General features: G+C 41.9%; 3 protein-coding genes across 3 annotated transcripts; 1 reads left to right on the top strand and 2 right to left on the bottom strand.

Moving 5' to 3' along the window:
* The first annotated feature begins 147 nt into the window (after nt 1–147).
* LOC127771563 (horcolin-like) lies at nt 148–15,814 on the top strand. Its single transcript, XM_052297522.1, has 3 exons — nt 148–153; nt 13,601–13,795; nt 15,563–15,814. Exons 1-3 carry the CDS (start codon nt 148–150, stop codon nt 15,812–15,814), a joined length of 453 nt encoding a protein of 150 aa, XP_052153482.1.
* A 2,368-nt stretch (nt 15,815–18,182) lies between these two features.
* On the bottom strand, nt 18,183–22,845 carry LOC127780186 (AP-3 complex subunit sigma-like). Its single transcript, XM_052307133.1, has 7 exons — nt 22,531–22,845; nt 22,306–22,348; nt 22,169–22,230; nt 21,416–21,512; nt 18,994–19,064; nt 18,475–18,566; nt 18,183–18,390 (listed from the first exon to the last, which is right to left on the bottom strand). Exons 1-7 carry the CDS (start codon nt 22,597–22,599, stop codon nt 18,324–18,326), a joined length of 501 nt encoding a protein of 166 aa, XP_052163093.1. The 5' UTR covers nt 22,600–22,845; the 3' UTR covers nt 18,183–18,323.
* Nucleotides 22,846–25,039: 2,194 nt separating this feature from the next.
* On the bottom strand, nt 25,040–26,276 carry LOC127780176 (glutathione S-transferase 4-like). The gene is made up of 3 exons (XM_052307127.1): nt 26,081–26,276; nt 25,899–25,947; nt 25,040–25,809 (listed from the first exon to the last, which is right to left on the bottom strand). The coding sequence occupies exons 1-3, from the start codon at nt 26,228–26,230 to the stop codon at nt 25,304–25,306; spliced, it is 705 nt and encodes a 234-aa protein (XP_052163087.1). The 5' UTR covers nt 26,231–26,276; the 3' UTR covers nt 25,040–25,303.
* Between the last annotated feature and the right edge of the window lie 1,649 nt (nt 26,277–27,925).

Genomic DNA, 27,925 nt, shown 5'->3' with positions numbered 1-27,925 from the left:
CGGCTCGAATCGAGCCGAACTCACTGAGCACCGTAGCCATGCGCCCAAATCAAATGGAAATCCCCAAATCCCCAAATCATCCACAAATCGTCACCAAAATCGATTGACATCTGTTAACAACCAAATTTGGTAATCTGAGTATCGGAGATGAAGGTCAGATCGAAGTGGAATTCAAGATGGAAATTGTTTCGAAAACAGAGCAAGGATCGGCTAAAGTCCGAATCGGCTGCAACCAGGAACGGCAGAGTTCGAGTTGGACAAGGCTAGCCGATTAAGCCGAATCCGAGAATGTGACACGACATACGTTCTCGGGTTGAGTTAATGTGCTTCATGAGGATTGCCACGCATGGATAGAGTCCTGAGAAGGCAATTATATCTATTAATTAGGATATTTCATGTAATTTCCTTAGAGATATGTTTAGGCAAAAGTCTGCCGCAAAGACTTATGATATCTTAGAGTTTGTTAGAGATAAGAGTCGTGTCCGACATGGACATATTTTGTAATCTCGGGTATAAATAGACCCCGAGCCCCATGTAATCAATTTAACACACGTTCAATACAATCTCGGCGCATCGTCACCGTTTTACTTTCGTTTTGTTTTGGCGAGTTCTTACTTTCGGGTTGAGCTGCATCGGCTTCGATCTTCAATTAGAGGTAAAACTTGTTATGGCGGCTTGCATTCTCGGGATTAGTGCTTCCATCTTTATGATACTCTAATCTTGTTTATGTAATTCATCGAGTTATCATATATCTTATATAATCTTTGGCAATATCGCTATCTAATCTCTAATCGGCTAACGTTTGTTATCAGAAGGCAGCCGATTAGGTTAAATACCGACGTTGACTTAGACTATATAGGATATCCACCACTCTATGAAACATCCAACAACTTGATTGTGTATATATTGTCTTTATTTTCATACTTATAGATGCATCAGATGAGTTTGACCTTATAAGTCGTGGTTAGAATCTCAATCTCTAGCCTGCTTTTGGTTGCCGATCAGGGTAGCATCGGGGTTTCAGCCGATCTTACCTGATTTAACTACTTCTATCTTATATGCTTGATTGACATGTTAAATCAGCCTTTATACCAAGATCTTGTTGCATTTAAGTATATTAGGCTTTTGTTTAGTATATTTTACTTGCTTTGATATCTTAATATATAGATTGGTATATCGGAGTATTAGCCGATACATGTTAGATCTATGTGATCGGCTATGTTATGAATATATATAGTCTCGTTGTTAATATATATTTCGATCTAAGTGATTTATACTGTCTCGGCATGGCGACCGATCTATCCCAATTACTTGATTTAAGTATAAATCGACATAAGGATTATATATTGTTAATATCTACAGCCGATCGAGTAGATTTAGTTCTTTCTTACTTATTCAGGACTGCCGATCGATCTACATATGATATCGGCTCAAAGATAAATGATACGTCATCGGCAACTAGCCGATCGGCTATCGTTTATGGATTTAACCGCGGTTTCTTTGTCTTTATTTCTTGTTGATTGTAGGATCAAATCAACTGGCACGCTCATACACCTAAAGGCAAGCTTTTGGACCTGCACTGGAGTTAAGCAGATATCCCAGACCTCGTGTTTTTACATCAACAACATCACAGATAATCATTCACAAATCGTCATCAAAATCGATCAAAACATCTAATAAAAAAATTACAAACAGATGAGGGAGGAAGAGGGGCTGGCCGCCGGCGGGCCCCTCTTGTGCCGCCGCCCGCCGCCTCCCCTCTGGCCAGATCCGATGGAGGGGAGTGCACCGCTGCCGCCCGCTGCCTCCCATGATGCCGCCGCCGAAGCCCGTCGCCCGCCGGATCCGGTGGAGGGGAGGGCGCCACCGCCACCGCCGCCGCCCGCCGCCTCCCATCGCGCCGCCGCCAACCGCCTCCCCTCCCGCCAGATACGGTGGAGGGGAGTCCACAGCCGCCGTCCATCTCGCCGCCACTGACGACGCCTCTGCCGGGGCGTCACCCTACCGCCGCCGCGCAAGAGAGAAGACGAGAGAGAGACGAGAAGCAAGAGAGGAGGCGAGAGAAAGCAAGATAGAGAGAGAGAGATAGAGAGATAACACGCGCGAGAGAGATAGAGTTGACTCATATAGGGCATATAGGGCGTCGGCCTGCTCAGCTCGGTTCGGTTTAGAAAGGTGCCGTTTTTTTAAAAAAACTAATACCTATAATTTATTATAGGTGTCGGTTCTAAAGAAGAACCGATACCTATAGTATAGGTGTCGGTTTTTCTTTAGAAAACCGGCACCTATATTATATTAAAGGTGTCGTTTTTTTTAAAATACCAGCACCTATGTTATAGGTGCCGGTTCTTCTTTAGAACCGACACCTATAATTGTTTAAAGGTGTCGGTTTTATGTGTTTTCAGTCTATACTCTATAGAGGAGGAAAAAACATTATAGGTACCGGTTTTAGCTGTTCCGTCACCTATAGTGCTGATCTCTATGAGTTTTTCTGTAGTAGTGAGTACAAGGATTATAGTCTATAGGTTCGGAGCTCCCACAAATACATGGGCCTCAAAGTTGCACAAGTGTTGATCTGCTGCACTGACGACATCAATCAATGGGAAAAAAGCCACAAAGAGAAGCAGAGAACACGTATTTTTTTTAGATCTTAACATCCCAGCCTTTGCTCAAAAAGAGCTACAACCAATTATTACACAGTAGCACTCTAGAAAAGAGTGTAGTTTAGATAAATAAAACACATTAAACAAAAACAGAGGAAACCAAGCCAAAATAAGGAGAACACATTTATTGAAGTCTATTTGTGAACCTCCATCTATTATTGGTAAATAGTTGCATAACCATCGACTCCAACTTACGGCATGCAACCTTTAGGAACTCTCCATCATCCTCACACCTTTGTAGCTGTGCCCAAAACCGGAGCCAGTGTGTTGCCCTACAAATTACCTGCATATATGAAATAGATGGTGATTTGTTAAAAACCAAATCATTTCTACTCAACCATAGAGCCCAACAAATGGCAGCAGAGAACACATATATAAAAGTTTTATTCACTAACTATTTTTCAACTTTTGCTTCTATATCGCTAAGAACACGTATATAAATTTTTTTCAGAATTTTTTTTGTTTTTAAATATGTAACGATGAGGCCCACGCCCTAGTCAGGACCGATTGCTGACTTGCGGTGACTGAGTTCACTCTTTACCTTTTTTCTGTTCTTTTACTTTTCTGGAAAACAATGGGCTATAACAAACGAAACCGAATGTTTGCAAGTTCTGCTTCTTCTATCGATGAAATGAAAGAGCTCATGGCCGTTCCCTTGAAAGAAAAAACAAATGAAGCCCTAGTAAATTGGTAAGCTGAGGACGAACCATGCAACAAGCTAGCTTGGTTGAATATTAAAAAATGAAGAAAATGTGCTTAATAAAATATGAAATATAATTTTTTGGTTTTTCCGTACTCGTAAAAATAAAAAACAGATGCACATCTATAGAGATGCCGGTTCTAAATTTAAAACCAGCACATATGAGGATGTTATTGGTACCGATTTTAATTTAGAACCGACAACAATTACTATATTCTTATTGGTTCTACTAAATTGATGTCAGTTTAAAAAACTGGAACCTATAAAACTTATGGAGGTTTCTCTATCAGTGAAAGGTGCTCCGTTTGCATATATCGACTGGAAGAAATTTGGTGGTGATAATCAGGATGGAGCTGCAAAGAGAAACGAGAGTACGCCTTGTAGTTGCACTGCCCTGCAAAAGTATTATTGCGATTTATTACCTGCTTCTTAATTATATCTTCCCTTTGTGGTCTCCATATAAAGTTGTCACGGTACAGATTTATTTGCCCATCATTTCACCATGAATAAGAAATATACGTCCTCCTACTTAATTACATGCATTTGGAATGAGCGACATCAGAAAAGGGAATTTCCGCAACAGCAGAACAACATGGTGATCTTCACTGATGCATTCTATCGACCCAAGTTGTTGTCCTAGGCAGCCTGACTGCTTCAGTTGGTGGATCATCTGGTGCTTGCTTTACATATGCCATCCTCAAATAGTCTAGATATGGGTAATAGAAAGGGTAACGAATACCCTATGGGCTGGCATCCCTGTATATAAGTCATATTTCAAAAAATATTGAGGAATAACCTACATTAGAAAATAATATTAAAACATTACTTGACAATTAGCATGCTGTTTTAAATCTCGATGTTTAAAACAATCTCAGAACCTTCTGACCAATGAAAAATACTCTATCTTTTCTAACGAGTAGTTTCTAGCGAGTGCATGGTGTGAGATGAAATCTTTAGCGAGTATAGTGCGAAAATAATGAGAGAAATATTTTTAGCTAGTACAGTGCAACATTTTTAGTAAACTATAGGATCAAATTACGAAAATAAGTTAACAGTCAAGCGCACCAGTGAAATAATCCTCTTGGGGAATATTGCGCAGGGAGCGGGGCTTATGTTAGAAGTGGACTCGCAATGGTTACAGGTAGATCTACTGTTTCTTTATAGTTAGACCCAATTACTCAAAATGCATGGAGCCATATCATCTACTCCCTCCGTTTAACAATGTAAATCATTATAGCACTTCCCACATTCATATTGATGTTAATAAATTTAGACATATATATCTATTTAGATTCATTAACATCGATATGAATGTGGAAAATGCTAGAATGACTTACGTTGTGAAATGGAGGAAGTAGAAATAAAATGAAGAGCCGTTGATCACTACCATTCACTACTACAAAACATCAAATAGATGCCGGCACTATAGATGCCGGAAGTGCTAAAACCGGCACCTATAGTGCTTTTCCCGCCCATGCGCCCGTCAGCCCACCAAAATACCAAGAGATAGATGCCTGTTTTAATTTAAATCCGGTATCTTTTAGTTGGCGCCGGGCTCACCCAAGAACCGGCATCCTTGTGGTAAAAAGGAATAGGTGCCTTTTTTTAAAAAAAAAAAACGACACCCCGTAAAACCGAGACAAGCCGCATGGGGAGCCGCGTCCGTTCTTATTCCCCCACCGCGCTCTCTCTCTCTATCCTTATCTCTTTCTTTCTTCTCTTATTCTTCTCCTCTTCTCTTCCCCTTGGCTCTCTCGCGCCCTCCCCTCGGCTCTCTCGCGCGTCGGTGGCAGCCCGGCGGTGGAGGCAGAGGCGGCGGCGCCCTCCGCTAGATTCGACTAGGAGCGATGGCCCGGTATGAGGGGAGGAGGGGACGCGGCGGTGGGCGGTGGTGGTAGGGAAGGCGGCAACGGCTCCCTCCACCAGATCCGGCCATGAGCGGCGGCCCGACAGGAGGGGAGGCGGGGCCGGCGCCGGCGGGCGGTGGCAGGTGGGAAGGTGGCGGCGGCACCCTCTGCCAGATCTGGCCGGGAGTGGCGGCCCAGCAGGAGGATAGGCAGGGGCGGCGGCGATGGCGGGCAGTGGTGGGAGGGAAGGCGGTGGCCCGACATCGGAGGCGGCGGCGCGCCTCTCCACCAGATCTAGCCGGGAGGGGAATCAGCGACGGCCTGGCGGTAGTGAATGGGAGCGGAAGCGACAACGGTGGCCTGGTAGCGTCATCTTGTGTTCATGTTGTGTTCTTGATGTTCATGTTTTGTTCATGTGTTCTTGAAGTGAAATTGCTCGATGCATCGAGCCGGTTTTTTTTTTCGTTCCTGAGGCGTCCCACCTCTGTGGTGCCGGTTGGGAAAACCGACACCTAAGGGAGGTTCCCAACCGGCACCGATTAGGGTTTCTGTAGTAGTGATTCTTAATCATACTATTTGGGTCATTTTTATGACCATAAATATATTGTGTATGTTAACCGTGTAGACTAACATGCATTGAGAACTTTATTGTCTTACCTTTAGTTCATTTATTGTTTATAAGTGTTTTGGGATGTTAGGGTTGGCATCGTATATTCTAGGTGGTACGACAGAACGAAAGAAGGCGCCGCGGGAGCGCGCGACATGGATGGTTGAGCGTGCTGGATCAGGAACAGTGTTCCGAGTTGCTTGCATTTAGATAAAGTTAGTTAGCAATTGTTATCCTTTTTAATTTTTTTAGATAATGGAATAACATTCCGTCCTTTGCTCAAAGAGCTACAGCCAATTATTACAATCTAACACTCTAGAAGAGTGTAGTTCAACAAAACATCAAAGACATCAAAAACAACCACCAAAGTTTAAAGAGAGACCAAACTAAGATAAGGAGAACACATTTATTGCAAAGAGTTGATAACTGTGGTCTGAAGCTTCCGACATACAACTTTTATGAACTCACCATCTTCGTTAGACCTTTGTAGTTGAGCCCAGAGCCGGAGCCAATATGTTGCCCTAAAAATTATCTGGATATATGTAATAGATGGTGATTTGTCAAAAACCACATTATTCATGCACAAGCACAGAGCCTAACATATAGCAGAAGCTCCTTCAAGAATAAGCTTGCACTCTTTCTTGTCCACTCCCAAAAGCCAACCATCAAAAATATGTGATATGCTACTAAGGAGATATAAACCAAAAGAGAACTGAAGAGCTCTCCATATGAATTTTGCATTGTGACAATCTATAAAAAGATGTTGAATAGTCTCATCTTTCATACAGAAGCAACATCTTAAACTACTATTCCAATTCCGTCTTGTCAGATTATCTTTGGTTAACACAACTCCTTTGAGTAAGTACCACATAAAGATTTTAATCTTAACAGGCATCCTAAGCTTCCAAATTATCTTGTTCCTTTCAATATAACCATTATTGATTAACGCAAGATACATTGACCTAACCGAAAATCTACCATTCTGATTAAAGTTCCATCGAAAACTATCAGAAGAGTGATTTAACTGGATATGGACGATAGAAGCACACAACTCATGCCATAAAACAAGATTCTAACCAACTAAAGCTCTTCTAGAAGAAACATTAAGTGGAACAGATCTAATTACAGTAGCAATTGAAGAACTTTTCCTTCGGACAATAGCATACAAAGACGGATAATTATCCTTAAAGGCTAAATTTCCTAACCATTTGTCTTCCCAAAATCTTGTTTGTTCCTCATTATTCACAATGCAAGAATCCATATTTAAGAAATTACTCTTAACTTTCATGACACCAGACCAAAAATGGGAATCACCTTGTTTCCTATCCACTTGAGTAATAGACTTAGTATGAAGATATTTTCTCTTCAATAAGTCCTGCCAAACCCCTTGTTCATTAATTAACTTAAACAACCATTTACTCAAGAGACATATATTCTGTACGTCCAAATTATGGACCCCCAGACCACCCTGATCTTTGGGTTGACAAATTATATTCTATCTGGTGAGTCTATACTTTTTCTTGTGATCATCCCCTTGCCAAAAGAAACGTAATCTGTAGTAATCAATCTTTTGAAGAACCCCTTTCGGTATATCAAAGAAAGAAATCATAAATATAGCTAAACTTGAAAGTACAGAATTAATCAAAACCAATCTTCCTCCAACAGACAAATGTTTACCTTTCTAACTACTAAGTTTTTTTCTCAATTCTTTGTTCAATAACTTTTCAATCTTTGTTACTAAGTTTTCTAAAATACATTGGAATACCAAGGTACTTGACAGGAAAAGACCCTAGCTTACAACCAAAGATATTAGAGTAATGATCAACAAAATCCTTTGCTTGACCAAAACAAAATAATTCACTTTTGTGAAAATTTATTTTCAAACCAGATAACTTTTCAAACACAGCTAAGATCAATTTCAGATTCTTTGCTTGTTATAAATCATGTTCCAAAAAAATGATAGTATCATTTGCATACTGTAAAATAGAAAACCATCATCCACTAAATGAGGAATAACCCCATTTATAAGACTAACCTCCTTAGCCCTGCTTTTTAATAGTTGATTCAGTTAAGATGTACCGCTACTTAAAGCCACGAAGTTCATGAATAAAGGAAGCAAGATTCAATCTATAATTTCTAAAAATTTGACATATGTAATTATAGTACCATCGTAGTGTAATTACATTGTAACTTGTTTGTAATTACATTGTAACTTGCATGTAACTATAGTGTAACTTGTATGTTAGTTTCACGTAATTTTGAATCGTTAGATCTATTACAAGATTTGTTCTGGTGAGGAAGAAAAAAATCATAGCACACACATATGTGAATGGATTTGTTCCCACGACCTCCATTTTACTAAAATAACATGTTACGGAGAGATTTTCCAAAGTTACATACAAGTTATATTATAGTTACAGTGTAATTATATGCAAGTTACAGTGTTACATCTGTCAAATTTTTAGGAGAAAATTTATCGACAAATATATAGCAAAATTGATAATTCTCACCCCTTTCTCTTTATCTCATCCCTTGTAATCTTGTTCGCTGCCACGGGTAGGACTTCGAAGAGGCTGCCCAAGCCTCGTCCTCCTGTGTTCCACTCGTATCCGATTCGCTCTCTCGCTGGAGCTCATAACATGGGATGATCTGTAAAATCCTATAGTAAACTGTGGGGTATCCACTATAGTTTCAATAGTGAGCAACTTAAAATAGCTTGTCGATGTATCGAAGAGGTAGTATAGGAGTATTATTTTTTCCTAGGAGAGAAAACAGTGAGTTGATGAGCACACAACTTTCGTGAAGTTGACTTACGAGTAATGGGATGAGATGTAATTAACCATGGAGTCGGAAACTCGGAGTATCGGTCCAAGTCCAACAGACCACGCGGCCCTTTGTTAAAGAATCAGTGTCGTATGTTTTTAAAATATAATGGAAATATATAGTGATTTCACCGCTAGCTGTCACATATAACTCAACAGCAATATATCCTTGTGCCACCCTAGCTAATCGAAGGAAGAAAGTCAAAGGTCATTCCTGCAGCTACAGGTAGCACAATTTTCTAATTAATCTGGCCTGTACTGGAATCTCTTCAGTGTCTAACAGTTGAGTAGGTATGTCCATATGCATGATCAGGTTCAAGTACTGCATGTTTACGGCAAACAAATGAAAAACAAGTTTGGGATGATTAATTGAGATGCTAGTGGAGAAACCATCTTTGATCGGTCTGGCAAAATCCACAATAGTCCCGGATTTAAAAAGAACCAGGACTAAAGATTGTTTTTAGTCCCGGTTATAAAAATTTTGATCTTTAGTCCCGGTTGGTAACACGACTCGGGACTAAAGATGCCAGATGTATGTCAGGGGCCCGAGGAAGATCACCACTTTAGTCCTGGTTGGTACTAATGATCTTTAGTCCCGGTTAAACACATAGTACATAATCCCTATCACTTATCCTCTCCTCCACAGTTACAACTTAGACAGATCGAATCTCACCCCCTCTCAGATCTATCCTCTCTAACTCTCTTCTTCATCCCCTATTCTCCAACTCGTCCCCCTTCTCCCCTTCCTCCTCCCCCCTCCTCCCCTTCCCATCCGGCGGGCCGGCCGGCGGCGGGGCCGCGTGCGGCGGCGAGCGGCGGCGGCCGTGGCGGGCGGCGGGGCGGCGCCCGGCGGAGGGCGGCAGGCGGCGGGGCGAAGGCCGGTGGGGCCGCGCGCGGCGCCGTGCACGGCGGCGGGCGGCGATGGCCGTGGTAGGCGGCGCGGCCAGCGGGCGGCGGGGCCGTGCCCGGCGGTAGTGGCGACCGGCGGCAGCAGCGGCATTCTTTTTTTTTTTAATTTGTTATGATTCACTTAGATGTATTTGACTGAGAAGTTACAAATTTGTGATTCATTGTTTGGATCTGTGATGCATTTGAGTAATTTCTTAAGATATTGTGATGTATTTGATTTGTGTGTATAAGTAACTTTATGATTTGTGATGTGGATTTGGTGATGTGAATTTGGGATGTTAGTTTGATTTGGGGATTGATTTGGGGATTTGCCTACTTGATTCGGGAGAAAATAAAAAGGAAAAAAGAAAAAGAAAAAGAAAAAGGGACCATCTGGTACTGCCGCTACTGTCTCTTTAGTCCCGGTTGGTAACATCAGCCGGGACTAAAGATGATGGACATCTTTAGTCCCAGATCTTTACTCTCGGTTGGAAAACCGGGACTAAAGAGGGGTTCCCAACCGGGAGTAAAGATGGTTTCTCCTCCAGTGCTCACTGCCCTCACAGGCCGTCTTCAGGTCCAATTTGTAGTATCATAAAGGGCATTTCCCACTTCAAAAGCTAGCCAATGAGGTGATCTTTAGTCCCGGTTGGTGGTTGGAAAACCGGGACTAAAGGGGGGGTTCCCAACCGGGAGTAAAGATGGTTTCTCCACCAGTGCTCACTGCCCTCACAGGCCGTCTTCAGGTCCAATTTGTAGGATCATAAAGGGCATTTCCCACTCCAAAAGCTAGCCGGTGATCTTTAGTCCCGGTTGGTACCACCAACCCAATCGGGACTAAAGATGTTTAGTCTCGGAGCCTTACTCCCGGTTGGAAAACTGGGACTAAAGGGGGGTTCTCAACCAGGAGTAAAGATGGTTTCTCCACTAGTGCTCACTGCCCTCACAGGCCGTCTTCAGGTCCAATTTGTAGGATCATAAAGGGCATTTCCCACTCCAAAAGCTAGCCATTGAGGTGAGGGGTTCCCCCACTTATATCTTAGGTCCTTTGCCTTTCCACAACCAATATGGGACTATTCAACAATCTCCCCCGTCATACATTGGTGTCCCCCAGCCCCTTCACCTTATCCGGGCCCCATCGGCCCACGGTCCATCAGGTATACGGGCCCCGTAGGCACCCACGGTCCATCAGGCCTTCACACACTGTGTCCATTGGGCCAAAGATGTTAACCTAGCCAGGCTCTGATACCAATTGTAGGATCGTAAAGTGCCTTTCCCACTCCAAAAGCTAGCCATTGAGGTGAGGGGTTCCCCCACTTATATCTTAGGTCCTTTGCCCTTCCACAACCAATGTGGGACTATTCAACACAATTAAGCATAAATCCTTATTTCTCCTCCAATAAAAGATATATATCACTTTTATTTTTCTTATGGTTTTCAAGGTGGGACTATATATGACTAATACTCCCTCCGTATTTTAATGTATGATGCCGTTGACTTTTTGACCAACGTTTGACCATTCGTTTTATTCAAATTTTTTGTGCAAATATGAAAATACTTATGTCATGCTTAAAGAACATTTGATGATGAATCAAGTCACAATAAAATAAATGATAATTACATAAATTTTTTGAATCAGACGAATGATCAAATGTTGGATAAAAAGCCAATGGAGTCCTACATTAAAATATGGATGTAGTAATTTTTTATTGAATCCATAATACTCCCTTCAGTAAAAAAATATAGAGTTGTATTGTGGTTTTCAAGGTGGAACTATAAGCCTATGAGAATATAAAAGTACAAACTTTCATTTTCACTACTGCATAATGCAAAATCCTTAACTGGTGATGCCATATATGTGTCGGTTCCATAAAACCAGCGCATGTAAGGCATTTCTCTTCCGCCCAAGCTTCTAAATGGGACTCAAATTTTAAACCAAAACTTATAACACCTTATGTCTGCTGGTTTTTAATAAACCAACAATAATAGAATAAGTATCAATTTTTAAAAATAGACACAAATAAATAAACCATAGGTGCTAGTTTTTAAATTTAGCAGATAAAAAATTGGAGTAGCGATGTGGGCGAAGAAAAAATCGGGGGCCACCAGACCTGGCCACCCACTGCCCCTCAGCATGTAGAGCCGCATCGTTCTAGTTACTGTAACGTTGCATTACCAGGCAGGTCTCGTCCTCAGCTGCCCCCCCCCCCCCCCCCCCCAACCCACAACAACAACATCCCTCATCCTCCCCATCCTGCCCCCCGCCCCCTCACCCTCTGATCGTGTCACCGGCGATTGTGTACAGGGCAGCGGGTGGGCGGACTGTTGATTATGTGATTTTATTTTTTGAAATTTGAATCATTTTTTCGGGATTCCAATCATCGACTCGATTCATCGAGCCTAGATCGATGATTTTTTTTCTCCTGGAGGGTCATTGGTTCTGGCTCACATCCGAAACTGATGATCCCCCTCGTCAATGCTATGATCAAATCTGGCATTTTTAGGGATTTTGGAGCCAGCACTTATCATGGTTTTGTGGTAGTGTTTCCAAGACAACAGCACACATATTAATCTCATCCAAACTATGTGTTATAGAACTTTGTTAAAGTTTTCAAAAGTTTGATATGATTAAGATCTTATCGAAGACGTCATTTATTTAAACCAAATGAGGGAGTATGAAACTATGAATGTAGAGATACATGGTAATTACATATATTTTTCTCTGTTCATATTATATCCAACACAATCTAAAAATATTCACCGTATTATTTTCATGAAGTAGCATATTAATTTGACTTCGCAAAGACATTAAGTTTTAAGTATACTTAAGTTAACTTTCTTATGTACTACTCCCCCATCCTAAAATATAAAAGATTTTAAATAGATCAGACACTTCATATGACTATAATTCTGGAAAATAGTCCTATATATATATGAAGTGTTCCATTCGTTCAAAATCCTTTATATTTTAGGACGAAGGGAGTACCGACGTAACATTTCAGATTGAGGAAGCATTATTGTATACGAACGATAGAATGTTCCAGAAGGTGTAGACTCCAAGAAAACTAATGAATTGTTGGTATATAGTTTCTCTCGTCCATAGTTGGCTTGGGCCTCTAGCTATGAACTAATTCCTGCATCGTCAAACCATAAAAAAATTGGGTTCCTGACATGGGATAAATTAGATCGGCACGCCACAAAAGCTAGCCAGCTAAGCCCAGTTCTCAATATTCGAAATGACAAATTTAATCCAATTCAGTTTTATTTTGTGAGATCATTTGATTGAGCTTATAGTGTTGCCCTATATATAGACGTGATGAATTGCTCCTGAAGGGCACCTTTACCAAGACACTTGACACAGGAGACACACAATCGATTAACAGTATACTACTTTACTTTGTGTTACCCTAGCTTCAAAATGGTATGTTTTTAACATCCACTCTTCTACTTCAATTATCTTTCAGTTAAATGTATGTAACATTTCCATGATCTATGCCAAGTATGTCTCCTGTACTAAAGGGGTAAGAAATTTTGGTGAACAGTGATGAACTTTCAAAAAACCTCTAAAGAGGGTCAATTTTAAGTATACTCTGCAAAAGTATCTTTGTATGAGGTTTTTGTTGTAATGATGGAGGAATAACTCGACTTTGTTTTAGTGACTCTAAAACCGTTGGCATGAACTGAAATAGATGCTGCTGTAATATAGAGAATTCATACTGAGTTTGAATCATAGACTCCTGACTTTGGCTTTCGTTGTTTTTCTATTATTTAGTACTCGTAGAAGGTAGTAGACACACATTTTCTCTAAGATGAGCATAAGAAATAATTATTATAGTAACATTCTAAAATTGCTAACTACTATATCTAAATATCCAATGATATAAATTAGCTTATAATGACCAAGCTTTAGAGAAGGATGACAGTGTTTTAGATAGGATTATTTGTAGTGCATGGGACAGTACCATATTTTTTTTAATAAAGTATCTATTGATTTGTGGGTATATATATATGGTTCTCATTATCTAAAAAAATCTTGACTGGGTGTTCATATATGCCTCGTGCTTTATCTGAAGGATGGGATTATTAAGACCGAGTTGTGGGGTGGCAATGGAACTAGCCATGACATCACTGAGACTCCGAAGGACCTTATCTCCGTCCAGATTAAGAGCAAGGACACAATCGACCACCTCACGTTCACCTACAAGGACACGAAAGGGAACCAGCAGACAGTGTCTTGGGGCGGCACCATGGGAGACGATCACCTGGCGGTACGTATATAAGTATTCGGTTATCAACTAGAATATTGTACTCCCTCCATTATTTTTATATAGTTGAATAACGTCATATAGTTAAAAATGGAGAGAGTATGAATATATAACTAATTAGTTTCATGTCTAGTTATGATCCGTTGATTTAATTTTAACGAAGTACACATGCGTTCATGAAACTTTTATGGATGTGTGTCATCTAGATCCATGACCTCTCAAAATATATTTTCGAATAGTTAAATAAGTTGTTTTGGGTGCCATACAGATCTAAACGGACTTTAACTCGATCCGTGCACTGATGTGGCTTGCCATAGAGGTGCCTATGTATCAATGGGATGGACCCATCTCAATCATGTAGAAAAAAATAAATTAAGAAAGAGATGAGAAAAGAAATCTCTATGTGGCTAACCTGTGGAACCATGGCATATCACGTCAGTGCATAGAACGGAATGGAGCCCATTTAGATAAGTATGATACAAAAGACGAATTCAAAGACATATTAATATACTAGCAAAATATCTGTGTATTATAATAGGTGAAAGATAAAAACTCTTACAATTTAAACGATAACCGAAACAACGCAAACAAAACAGTGGCAAAACAAAGTTAGAAATCACATAACATTAAACCCGGTTGTGCTCGCTTCATGTATCATCACACAAAGAAACTCTTGTATACATAGTCTTATAGATCGATTGGTTGCTATTACATGAGTTAGCGCATGAGTTTTTTTGCTATATATTTCTAAAGAAATACTCTTATCAACCAAAGATTGAAATTTTGATTATTCAATTAGTGGAATTTTTTTTACTATAGATGAAAAAGATTTATAAAGTGATAAGCTTACCTCATACATACCTTAAACAATAATAACTTTCAAATTAAGAAAAATATTTATGAGGAAAGTAATTGGAAAGGAAAAAAAAAGAGAACAAAAGGAAAAAGAAGGACGAAAGAGAGGTGATCAGAAAGAGAGGGAGACGACCAGGAAGATCGGGAGAAAAGAAATGAGGAAAAAGAAAAACAGAAAAAAAGTAAGAGAAAAAAGATGTCGATCGGGGGAGGGACGTGCGTGGGACGGGGTAGCGGGATGGTGTCAGTCGGTTGGATTGGGCCGGGAGAGGATGTATAATAGTTATTTTACACTTATGTCGAATTGCATACGAATGACGTACAAATCAATTAGCAAAAAAATATTTAATTTTTATAATAGCAAATATAAAGATTATAAGAGTCTAAAAAACTAGATAACGTCCTCACGTAAGTTTAGAGGCCTCTATAGTACACTCATTTAATTTACTCGGTGCCTACCTGCCAGTCATTGTGTATTATATATGACTGTGTTGTACATACTTTTTGGATGGCCTATGTGTATTATGATCTTGTTTAGTTACCAAAAACTTTTTCCCAGAAACATCACATCGAATCTTTGAACATATGCATGAAGTATTAAATATAGATAAATTAAAAAACAAATGGCACAATTAGGGGGAAAATCGCGAGACGAATCTTTTGAGCCTAATTAGTCCATGATTAGCCATAAGTGCTACAGTAACCCACATGTGTTAATGACTGATTAATTAGGCTCAAAAGATTCGTCTCGCGGTTTTCATGGAGTTACGAAATTAGTTTTTTCATTCGTATCCAAAAACCTCTTTTGATATCCGGTCAAATGTTCCGATGTGACACTCAAAAATTTTCTTTTTGTGAACTAAACCGGCTCTATATATGACTGTGTTGTACGTATTTTTTGGATGGTCTATGCAGTTCGTATTCCACCCCAACGAGTACGTGAAGGAAGTCTCTGGGTCAGTGGGGCCATTCCCATCGCAAAAACAGGCTTGCACCGTAAATTCACTCACCTTCGTCACCAGCGAAGGTAGAAGAGGCGGGCCATGGGGAAAACGTGGAAAGGATGACAAAGATTTCAAAGTCCCTGTGGGGAAAGGCCGCATTGTCGGTTTCTACGCGCGCGCGGACGTATTTATTTCTGCTATTGGGTTCTACATTCGCCCCTGAAGGTTTGAAACCAGTGATCGCGCGCGCGCGTTGTTTGGATGTGCTACTTGGATCGATCATACCAGTACAAGTTAATTTGCTTGGAATAAGAAGGCATGGATGCCCCTCGACTGTGTGTGTATTCTTCTTATATGTGTGCTGCATATTACTTGTGTGTACTGGTTAAGTATATTTATAAATTATTATTTCTGTGTACCTATCTGTCTTGTTAAACAAACAAATGAACCTATATAATGTTCTTTGTTATATCTGATCACAGAAGATCGTTTTTGACAGGAAAAAAATACCAGAAATTAAATGGTAAGAAAACAATAAGAAAAAAAATTAATGCTGGTGGATGTCGGAAATGAGACACACAAAAATAAGCACAGAAATATCAAATTATTCCGATGATATAGCAACAGAAATAAGGTTCATCTCTTGTCGGTCGCTCATAGATAAATATGTACACCATGTTCGGTTTTTAACGCAGTTTTTCCTGTTGCGGAACCGTCAAAATAATATTTCCTTTTGTCGGCTTAAGAAATACGAGTATGTGAAGAGACTAAAACTGAAAAATGGAATGGTTTGCCCACTTAACAGTTTTGGAATACGAGTATGTAAAGAGACTATAATCAGACCGTTTTGGAATCGATAGACAAACAGTGGCGATACTCTCCAACTATCACACTACTGAAAAAGATTTTTCATGGCGTGACCCTTTTATTTTTCTGGCAAACTAATAAAATAAACGCTTATAAAAATATATTGGAGGATTCTGGGTCACGAGCCACTAGAGAAAACCGATTTTCACTGACGGACGTTTAGAAGATCCGCCATAAAAAACAACTCTATTTTTTAGGCGGACCTCTTAAGTGTCTGCTAGCGAAAATCGGGTTTTTACTAGAGGTAGGTAAAGAGCACTGCTGGTGAAACAAATTTTCATGCTATTAAAATCCCACCGCCCACCATATGGCATATCCCGACAGCTGCTATTGAGGAGGGGTGGGATGGCACGGAATGCCTAGAGAAGATGGAGAGTGACCTGGACAGAGACGGGGATGAGTATGAGAACAAGAACAACGACTGTGGCACGGCGACATCGAGTCTATCCGATCTTTATTCTTTGCTCAGAGAATGAATAAACCCTTTGGCGAAGCCCTTTATGATAATAATTTGAAAACAAAGTAATGGTTTAGTTTTCAAAGAAATTCACCACAAAATGAAAATATATGATGGAGCTTTCATTGAGTAAACTTAAATTCTGAAACTCGAACAATATTTTGTAGCCTATAATATACACGATTATGCTGACATAAACTACAATTAGTCCTTATGGAGCTGAACTTAGCTCAGTCAACTATATGGTCTTAGGAAGCCTTATCAAGCTAAGGCACAAACCTTGTAAGCATGGTCGAGCTTGATTTGAGCTTGAAGTAAGCTTGACTAGCTAGGATTATCTTGCACCTCCTCAAGTAAATGCTTCCACAGCAGGTAGATCAAAATGAGAACTCCAAATGGCGTGAGCAATAGGTCTTATGTGTAAAGCATCAGCAATATCATGAAATATGTCTCTCTAGCTTTACTATACTGTACTGTGGGGCTCATTGACAATACTACCTGACACATCCCAAGCCTAACGCTATGCCTGCACATCTTGAAGGATTTTATGCTCAAAATGAGCAATTGTGTCTGGGTTGGAGGTAAAGCACACAAACAAAAGCTACAAAATTTTCTTACGTTCCAAATTTCCTCCGAATATATTATCAAGTTCTAAATGTGTTTTCTACAGCTACATACGATTGGTTACATTCCTGATAAAACTTGAATCATGTAGTCCTGGTAATTCATGAGAACAAACCTGCTCAGAGCATGCATTCACACCCAATGTCTAAAACTTAACACAATAAGGCACACATTGCAGTTCGTCTGAACTTGACATAATCCAGGATGATCTATATGCTAAATCCGCTGTCCCCATGGATATGACTTCAGGAAAATCGAATTGCGGCTGTACTAGCTGTCAGTGACCCAATACCAAACGCAGGATCAACGCAATTCCCAACGATGGTTTCAATCTAGAGTGACGCCTTACAGCAAATCCTGCGGTATACGAGGGGAAAGGGGGAGCGTATGATTGGAGCTTACGTTGTTCTTGACCTTACGGATGATGCATTTATACAGTTTTATTTTTTTCCCTGCAAAAAAAATAAAACTGTATAAATGCATCAGACATCGAATTCAGAAGACAACACAACGGCCTTTGCAAAACAAGCTTTTCTTGTCTAGGAGACACGATGCCTCATCTTGCAATCGGTAAGCAAGCCAGATAGTACAGAAGAATTCACGTTTCAGGTCACATCTTACAATTTCATGCGTGATACACAGAGACATTCACAATGGCTACAAGCTCTCATGTCCATGTCAAATGGTAGATGCTCGAGACTTGAGAGAATTGCAACGCGACTGGAGAAAAATGCAATCTGATTTCTTCTGCTCAAGCCTTCAAAGTTTCTGTCCATGACACGGCTCATCGGCTGAAACGCTCTGAAATCGACTTCGGTATGAGGCTGGTTGTGTTTGACTGTTTCTCCAGCCTGTGTCAAGAAACGAATACTGTTAGGATTACATGTAAACATGCTCGCAACATGTGCAAGGGGAAGGCAGCAGGAAGTAAGAACCTTGCAATCTCTTCTACAGATCTCATTATTTGCTCTGAACTTGTTTCAATCACTTGTCCCCCAAGTATCATTTCATCCAAAATTGTATGCAGCTGCATTTGATATTGCAATTAGCCTAATAAGAATAGTGATTAACTTTAAGCAGTAACAATCATCACCATGACACGAGCAAAGACAGTTGGGATGAATTGTTGTAACGTTTGTCTCAACAAAAAAGAATCTGCCTGCGACAGATGGCAGCAACACCATAGCCAACATTTTTGGTATTGACGATTGAGGGCAGCATTACCAAAGGAGGGCTTAGGCCCTAGCTCTCTCTCTCCGTAAAAATTTCCAGTGTTACTTTTTTTCACCATTCGTGTACTAACAAAACAAACTAATCTACTAGCAAAACAATATTGGTCCTCTCTTGTAAAGGACTAAGCATGCTTTATTAACTTGACCCTTTTATATTCTTCAAGCCAAGCCTCAATGGAGCATATTCAAAGTAAAAGGATCAAAACATGAAAATCGCTTTACCTTGTTGAAGTTAAATACAATGTCAAGCTCACACACATTCTTGAAGCATCTGTCCAATGTTTCAACAAAAACTGTGCACAAGATAAAGTTTCTACAGATTAATCGATCTGCCGCAATCATGGCTCATAAAACGGAGAGTTAAGAGCATTTTTACTGTCCTTGAGGCTGTGCAGTACCAAATCGTAACAGTTGATCAGGCCTCATTGGACGGTCAAAAATCATCTGTACCTCATGGTACCGCACCTCTGCCTTGAAGCGGTACCGTGGGTGGGAGGGTAGTTATGTACTTTCGCGTCTATTCTGCATCACGCACGCAGCATCCCTTCCTTCTCTGTTTCCTTCTCTGTTTGGCGAGAGAACAGAAGCCACGTATTCGACGGGCTAGAGCAGCGAGAGAAAGAAACCCTAGAATGCATGGCGGTGATAGATGGCGGCGGGAGCAGGTTGGACTGGCGACCCGATGGTGGCCTAGATCGGGTAGCCCCGGCGAATCGTCAACGGCGGCGGGCGCGGCAGTCTGGATGCGACGGCTGCGCTGCATTGGCGGCGGCGGCGATTCGTCGGCGACGGCGGGCATGGCTGTCTGGATGCGACGGCTGTGCTGCATCGGTGGCGGTGGCGATTCGTCAGGGTCGGAGGGCAACGGCCTCGATGCGACGGCGGCGCTGCATCGGCGGGAGGCCGGCGATGGTTGGATGCCGATGAAACTGATGAAATTCAAGGATAAGCGAGCAACCCTCACAACTGGATGGAATGCTTTGGTTGGAGCCAATCTTTTCGAGCAAGCTGATGTTTGTGTGTTTCTGTTCACTGAAGTTCCGATGTAATATGTCTATCAGTCAATTCTAGTGGTATGGTTTGCATAGTTGATGCCCCTGTTTGTGTGCATTTTGTATGGATGCTTCTTGCGAGATTTATTACTGGTGCATGCTTGCTGATTATTTGTTACTGGTGGATGCTGTCTGCGGAACTGAAGTTGGTGTTGCTGAGATGAAATACACATATATGCTGCTGAATTGACTGTGTCACAATTGCAGTTTGCCTGAACTTATTGCTCCTCTTGCTGGAATTACTGCTACAAATTTAAATTTGCTGCTTGGTACTGCTTTTTGATGCTGAAAACTGAAAATTGCTGGCACTGCTGCTTCTTGAACAGAGATCAAACTTAGACCAACAAGGTTCAAGTACTTACTTTATGAAAGTTGTACAAGATACAAACAACAATGGTTGAAACAACTTATGCACACGGCATACAACGTAAATTCAGCTCAAACTTAGACAAACAACAACATCATACAGCATATTTGTTCTGCTACCAACACCTTCCACTGTACACGGCACAGTGAACCTGCCAAATAATTTACCACCTTCATCACTTCTTCAACCATAAAATGTACCAACAAATAACAAATCCAGATGAAGCACATTTCAAATTTAGTTCTTATTACGACAGAGTCCACACCAGATGGTGGAAAAGATGCCGGAGTCTTCGGGGTGGCTACGACGGCGGATGGGACGGGGTGGAGGCGGCGATGTTGATGCGCCTGCGACGGCGGATGTGGCGGGTGGAGGCGGCGACGTCTATGCGGCGGCGTTGAAGCCACGGCAGCCGTGGCGGGGTCGATGCGACGGCTGCTCGGCGGCCTCGATGCGACGGCGGCCGCGGCGGCCTCGATACGATGGCGGCAGACGCGTGTGCGACGCACAGCCGCGGCGGCCTCGATGCGACGGAGGCTGAAGCTTGTGTGACGCGTGGCCGCGGCGGCCATGATGCGACGGCGGCCGGAGATGAGGTAGAAGGTAGGAGACGGGAACAAGGTATTGCTATTGGTTGAGTGGGCGGTGATTTGCGGCACCTTAACTTTATTTAGTCCGATCATACCCCTTCTAAATCAACGGTTAGATTAGATTGGTACCTCATGGTACCTCATACTTCATGGTACCTCATGGTACTCCCTCAAGGATAGGAAAGATGCTCGAGAGTTAAAGTGGACTTAACAGAAGTGAAAAGAGCTGAGTAGTTCAGCAGCTACCCAGCATTGGACGAACAAACAGTGCATGTTTGGGGTTGGGATTTGAGGAGTGGCAAACCATCAATTATTGGGAGAATGGTAAATACTAGTAAATAGTAATGTATGAACACTGAAACTGAAAGAAGTGCCACAGTCATCACCTATGGGTTTGAATCTAAAAGAGGAATTGATATAAAGAAGCATAAGAGACATTACAATGAACATGTAAAATAAGGCAGGTCAAACAACTAAACAAGCATGTAGCATGACCGAACATGAACATAACAATTATTTTTGGTATGCGAGTGTAAACCATGTCTGTATGGCTGTTGCCTTGTTCGCATGTCACATGAGTCCAACAATTTCAGTAACTAATAAGCAGTTTCATTAATAATAATGTGCTAGATTACCTTGCACAAGATCAAGCACCGCAAGTTCATTTTCAGAGCCATCAAAGACAAAACCTAAGTACAATGTGGCCAAATGTTTGTAGATCAATTTCGCTCCCTGCAAAAAAAAAAAAAAGAAGAAGTTGACCATCATGCTATCATATACAAATTGCTAAATAAAGTTGTTTGTTTCCTCACTACAGTTTGACTGACATAGAAGAAAAACAAATTTCATGAGGAAACATGAACTTGTATAGACGTCAGCTTTTTTTTCTTTACTTTTTTTTTTTTGCAGAAAGTGTTTGCAATTGCATACATATTGACAAAAAGTCTAAGGCAGTAGCAGGTTATCTCTTCTTTATACAAAGTTAATGCCCACTAAACACCTAAAACTCAACATGCAAACATATTATTTATTAGCACTACTAAAACCTACATGCGAGCATGCGACATCAATCCATTAAACACACAAAGCTCAACATGCAAGCATATAGTAATTATATGTACAATTTATTTCATTCTAAAACTAAACATACACATGCTAAATCATCATTCTCAAATCATTTTCATAATATTTCAATCCAAATCTTTCATCATTTCACCATTATCTAACATATATCTCGCAGCAAAGCGCGGGGCATCATCTAGTATATAACAAAGAGAGAGATCAACTGACATTAGAGCAAGGAGATTTCACAAAATTTCCATGTCAGTTCCAGCATGTGCATATATTTTAGCAAGATTTTTACTATATCAGTCTTGGAGGTTCATTACCGGTCCAAAGATTGCATCAACCTTGACGAAATTGCTTACACTGTCCGGCCTTGCAGACAACACTGCAAAACGAGCTTTTCACAGATACATACACTGGAAGGTGCAGAGCAGGAAAGCGGACCGCGTGCGATACATACACTGGAAGACGGCGCGGACGAGGTCCTGATGCTTCTCGGGGGCCTGCATCAATAACCAATCCGTGAAACAGAGAACAGATAGAAGAGGAGAGCAAAGTGGTCAAAAGCATTTCATCCATCAATCACGTAACTAAGCTGCTATTGGTCTTGGGTGGGGAAATTGAGCCAGCACTTGTCGGGTGGGCGAAGATTGGAGGGGATGGTGAATGGGGGTAGAATCGAAACATGGTAGCTGTAGAACTTGAGGAGGCGCGGCTTGCCCTGCGTGCTCATGATCATCACGGCCTGGATCATGGCTGATAGTGATGGGGATGAGGAAGAGGATCCAACTTGGGACAAACTGTTACTACTTGTATTAAGAGAGAGAGAGAGAGAGAGAGGTTTAAGGCTCTCTCTCCTCAAATTAAGGAGGAGAAGAGCTTCTTCCAGGTCCCGGTGGGGTGGGAGAGAGAGATGAATCAGAAACCAGGATCCCCTCCCCTGCTCTGCTCTCCTCACCTCAGATGGAGATCGTCGCCCCTGTTCAGCCGCCACTCGTCTTGGCGGCGGCGCAAGGCAACGGGAGAAACGGGAGATTTCTCATTCTTTTACGCGATTCTCTTTCTTTTATCTCAACTAGAAAAATGCAACGAAAAAACTAATGTTATTATGATAACGATTATAGTTATTTATACAATGCCCTTTCTCTCCTGCCATCAGCAATGGCGGCGGTGTATTTCCCCACCACGGGCGGTGAAATAATATGATATGGTTGGATTTAATTTTTTATTATTAAATTAACCACGATTAATAACACTCTTTGATTTTTTTTTTAATTTTCGGAGCTTAATTACTAATTTTCATAATACAAACATTATTTTAAATAAAAATCTCAATTTCTCTATGGGCTATTTTTCAGTCCATTTACTATCTAAGCCCACAAAATAAAGTCTAATTTATGTCCTCCAACTACTCTTATTGTGTTGTGTTAGACCCGCCGGCCTTGCCCTCGGCCCGTCAAGCGTGCGCGGCCTACCAGTGATGCGGCCTGACGCGGAGGCGGTCTGAGCCGTCTTATCTGTTGGACGGCTTGGATCGCCTCCGCGCCGCTGAAGATGTGGACCAGGGAAAATCCTAACCCTAACCCTATCTCTCCCGATCCTCTCTCCTGGTGACGACCGAGCGGCGGCAGCACGTGAGCGACGGCGGCGGCGGCGCCCTCCCATACCACGTGTGACGGCGGCAACGCCTTTCCCGTTTCCCCCTTGTCTCTCCCGATCCTCTCTTCCGGCGACGAACTCAAATCGATGGATGTTAGTTTGGCTACTCGATGACCTCTAGTCTGACTGGTGTAGTCACTCCGGTCTAACATCCCGATGTGTCAAAGTTGCCTACCGTCGTGTAGCCGAGGGTTTGACCGGTGCGATGCCATCGGTCTAACAGCCAGTGTCCCACCGGTTGGACCACCACATTCGAGCAAACACAAATTTAATATCTCTTAAAGTATATTGAAACTTTATTGCTTCTATTCGTGTTTACAAAGTGCCACAACAATACTCTTCACAAAAATCCTGAATAAACTTGAAACCCTAACTTTTCTCTAAACTCAACATTTTCCAAAAATCGATACCGAGAGGCCACACCTCCCACTTTGTATATACCCAAGGTAGCAAGCATAAAGCCACGAACCAACTTTGTACAAGAAGTCGTAATCCCCTAGGAAATATTTCCCGTACAAAAAACAAACTTTACAAAATCCAATTGTAACAAATTTGGCCTTCTTCCAAATTCGACTCTGCATCCTAGACACACAAAATATATCCATTGTATGCTATATGGAATCTTCACCAACCACGTGCATGTACCACCCGCATGATATCCTGATCGTCTGGACGTCATGTTCTCCCAAGTTGACTCCAGATCAATCATCGGCAACACTCTCTCGAGGCATCAAGACTCACCTACACATGCATCAACCAAGAAACTATATCCGAGCATAAGATCTCTCCAACTTGACTCATTGTTAGCACACAACAGTATTATATACGTATAGTATTCATCTAGAAGCCATAAACAGTATTACATACGCATAGTATATTCATCTAAAGAAACAACCAGAAACCGAAACCTATACAGAGCCAGCCGGTCAGACCACGGGCTGGCCGGTCGGACTACACACATACCGCGACAACCCGGTCTCACCAGTTCAAATCTGACAGTCCTTGTTCACCATCTAAAAACAATCTTCTCCAAAACCACTTCACTAATAATCTCCAAATAGCAAAACCGATAATCTCATATACCAATTATTCATCATAAAATAACAATCAAAAACATTTTACAGTTGCTGGAGATGTACTGAATGTAAAATATTGGGTCTAAACATTAAAGTTCTATACCTTCTTAATTATTTAGATTTGTTAGATGAAGTGATAGCTTGTTCGGGAAAACTACAACATCATTGGCTTCCACAAATATACTGTAACAACTGTCCAAATATATAAATACATTGTACTTTCTCCGTTTCACAATGTAAGACATTCTAGCATTTCTCACATTCATATTGATGTAGATATATGTCTAGATTCATTACCATTAATATGAATGTGGAAAATGTTAGAATGACTTACATTGTGAAACGGAGGGAGTAACAAAAATCAGTGGTCAGTGGCTCAATGCTGCATTATATTCCGGAGACCGTTGTAGCATCAACTAGAAAAATTTATAGGACTGGTTGGAGTATAACATCTGTAGTCGAACACTATTAGTTGTGACCGTAGTTTCATCTTTTGGAACATACAAAGGTTTTGGATGTTTAAAGATGATATAACCAAATAAACCAAAGCAACTATGATAGAAACATTACAATTCTTCCAATGACTCGATGGAGGTAGTAGAGTACATGCGTTTCTCACGGAGATATATACTCCATTTTATTGGAATTAAAGAATAAATAAAAATTACTTTTGCATAATTAAGCATGTAGCTAGTGTGGCAGACGATCAGGCCAACTAATGCACTATGGCAAGTTCCCACTTCCGAACCCGAAATCGGTGGGCATGCCGGCGATCACCTTCTTCACCGACGGCCGCGCCAGCAGCGCCTCCCACCACGCCTTCACGCGCGGGTACTCGCCCAGCACGCCGCCGTACTCCGTCGCCGTGAAGTAGTGCATCAGCGGGACGTGGCTGAGGTCGGCGAGGCTGACGCGGTCGCCGCTGCCGCCGCCGGCGAGGTAGCTGTACCTGCCGGCCGACGACGACGACAGCCTCGCCTCGTACACCTCCAGCACCGCCCTCAGCTTCTCCACGCTCTCGTCCACGACGCCCTGGTCGCGCTCCAGGCCGACGTGCTGGTGGACGAGGCAGTGCCACACGATGGGCTTCACGGCGGCCTCGTACTGGTGGGTCTCCACCTCCAGCCACATGTCCACCATTGCCGACTCCTCCACGCTGCCGCCTTCGCCGAGCCCCAGGAGCTCCGGCTTGTGCTTGCCGATAACGTACCTAGCGATCGCGTGTGATTCTGATGAAAAAAAAACGGAGATGATTTACTTCATTCGTTATCGCAAAATTTAGTCGTACAAATAAAGAAAAACACAATTGGTTGCTTACGGTAGAGTGTCAGGTCACCGTCCTCCAGCACTGGAATCTGACCGAATGGCTGCAGAATTGACATGTCAGTTAACCATTCAACTGCATTTTTCTTAATTTCTTCAGGGAGAAAACATCAAGAGGCAAGCAGTTATGATCAAGTTGGCAGGAACAGAGAATTAATGACGACAATGCGTACGTACGTTCCGGGCGAGGTGCTCCGGCCGGCGGTGGTCGCCGTTGGTCAAGCTCAACGGGACGACCTCGTACTCGACGCCGGCCTCCTCCAGGCACACCAGCACCTTCGCCATCCACGGCGACACCAGCCACCCGTAGACCTTCATGGGCGCCATAATTCAGTTCGCACTAGCTATGTATAATATATATCTCCTGTGCTGATCTTGAACAACTTGTGGTTTATTACTCGAGCACAGATCATTGGTTTATATAGTCCCTTGAGGCCTTTGACAATTGACACATGCATGATTCTTTGTAATAATTAATTATTGTTGTTCAGGTGCTGATGATGACCTAGTCATGACCGTGGATTAATTAGGTGGAGAAAGAGGCGGCTAACAGCAGAGGTTCGTTTGTGAATTGTTGGCTGCAGGCGACTTTGCTAATGGGAATCTTTGCAAGGGCTGCTTGCCTTTTGTCACTGCATGCGAAAATTGTTATACGCCGGGTACATGCAGGTTTTTTTTTTTTGGCTTTCTTTTCCTCATTAGAAATTTCCACGTTGGTTAACCAAGAAAAATAGAAGATCCCAACCCTCCAATTTTATATTTAGCTGTAATTTACCCGACGTGCAGGAGTGAGTAATTGGAAGAAGTCAATCAGAAGAGAGCTGGTCCAACACAGAGTTTGTTCCAAATACGCTTGGCACGTCTTCTCCATTGACACGATTCTACTTGTGCGATGTCGTTGCAGCGGCCGATGATGCAGCTACGCGTCAGCGGCTAGGGAGAACCGCCGGCAACTAGCGGCTGGTCAACTATTAATTGATCACAGCATGCAAGCATGACTTGATTTAGGAGAACTAGTTATTCTGTTCGGTTGCCATCGATGCCGCCGCTGTCACCGAGGTCAGTATACGTGCGTGATCATGAGTTTTCATTGGTACGTATCTTGGTTCCTATTGGAATCATTTCTTCTGATCGTGTTTGCTCAACATGGGTGGAAGAATATATATAATTTATCTAGGGTTTGGATCACAGTTTCCTGTATTTTATCGATCTGCTATCTCAATCTGATCAACTACAATATATAAATTGGTTCTAGGTTGTTGAATTGATTTTTAGTGCACTACCACAGAAATGCTAATATAAGTCGGCACTATAGACGGCGGAAGTGGTAAAACAGCCATCTATAGTCGCTTTCCCACCCACACGCCCGCTCTCAACCCCCCCCCCCCCCCCCCAACCAGCCTGCCAAAACCAAAAGAACCGTCACCTTTATCACCTAAAAGGTGACGGTTTTTAAACAAAACTGGCACCTGTTACCCTTATCAGATATAGAACTAAAACCGGCATCTTTTTAGTTCCCATCCCAACTACGGGGCCCACCCTATAACCGGCATCTTTGTGGACAAAAGAAATAGATGCCGGTTCTCATTCGAAACAGGCACCTTTAAAATAACTAGCCGTTGGCAGGGCCCACATGGAAAAACGGCACCTGTCTTTAGCAGACATTGGTGCCGGTTTTTGCTCCCCAACCGGAACCTATTAGCCGAGTGCATATAACCACCCATCCCACTTGAGGTGATCGAGCAAGAAAAGAGCGGCGCCTCTCATTCTTGCCCGATCAGCTAGAGGAGAGCAGCGGCTTTGTTCTTTTTTTTTCTGGTTTTGGTTGAAGATTGAAGTTTTGAAGGTAAATATTCATTATTTGTCACCCGATTCAATCTTGCTTGTTGATTTGTATTACCATGTGCTACGAAACAATTAAGTGTATTTTAGGGATAATTCTTTTTATGTTTAGATTTATCAGATGCCATGCTAAATTTGAATTAATGTTTTCTTCCATCTATGCCATATTAATTTTACCAC

The sequence above is a fragment of the Oryza glaberrima genome, chromosome 1 (genome assembly GCF_000147395.1).
Source record: "Oryza glaberrima chromosome 1, OglaRS2, whole genome shotgun sequence".
Lineage (NCBI taxonomy): Eukaryota > Viridiplantae > Streptophyta > Magnoliopsida > Poales > Poaceae > Oryza > Oryza glaberrima.
The sequence above is the reverse complement of the archived record's forward strand: the minus strand, read 5'-3'. Positions and strand labels throughout refer to the sequence as shown.

Excerpts from the sequence above, each read along its gene's own strand:
- LOC127771563 (XM_052297522.1), top strand. Across the intron at positions 13,796-15,562 it reads TGGGAGACGATCACCTGGCG|TTCGTATTCCACCCCAACGA; the intron begins GTACGTATATAA and ends TGGTCTATGCAG.
- LOC127780186 (XM_052307133.1), bottom strand. The coding sequence starts at position 22,599 with ATGATCCAGGCCGTGATGATCATGAGCACGCAGGGCAAGCCGCGCCTC. Across the intron at positions 18,567-18,993 it reads TTGTATTTAACTTCAACAAG|CTGCATACAATTTTGGATGA; the intron begins GTAAAGCGATTT and ends TATCAAATGCAG. Across the intron at positions 18,391-18,474 it reads TCTGTAGAAGAGATTGCAAG|GCTGGAGAAACAGTCAAACA; the intron begins GTTCTTACTTCC and ends TTCTTGACACAG.
- LOC127780176 (XM_052307127.1), bottom strand. The coding sequence starts at position 26,230 with ATGGCGCCCATGAAGGTCTACGGGTGGCTGGTGTCGCCGTGGATGGCG. Across the intron at positions 25,948-26,080 it reads CGGAGCACCTCGCCCGGAAC|CCATTCGGTCAGATTCCAGT; the intron begins GTACGTACGCAT and ends TCAATTCTGCAG. Across the intron at positions 25,810-25,898 it reads CGGTGACCTGACACTCTACC|AATCACACGCGATCGCTAGG; the intron begins GTAAGCAACCAA and ends TTTTTTCATCAG.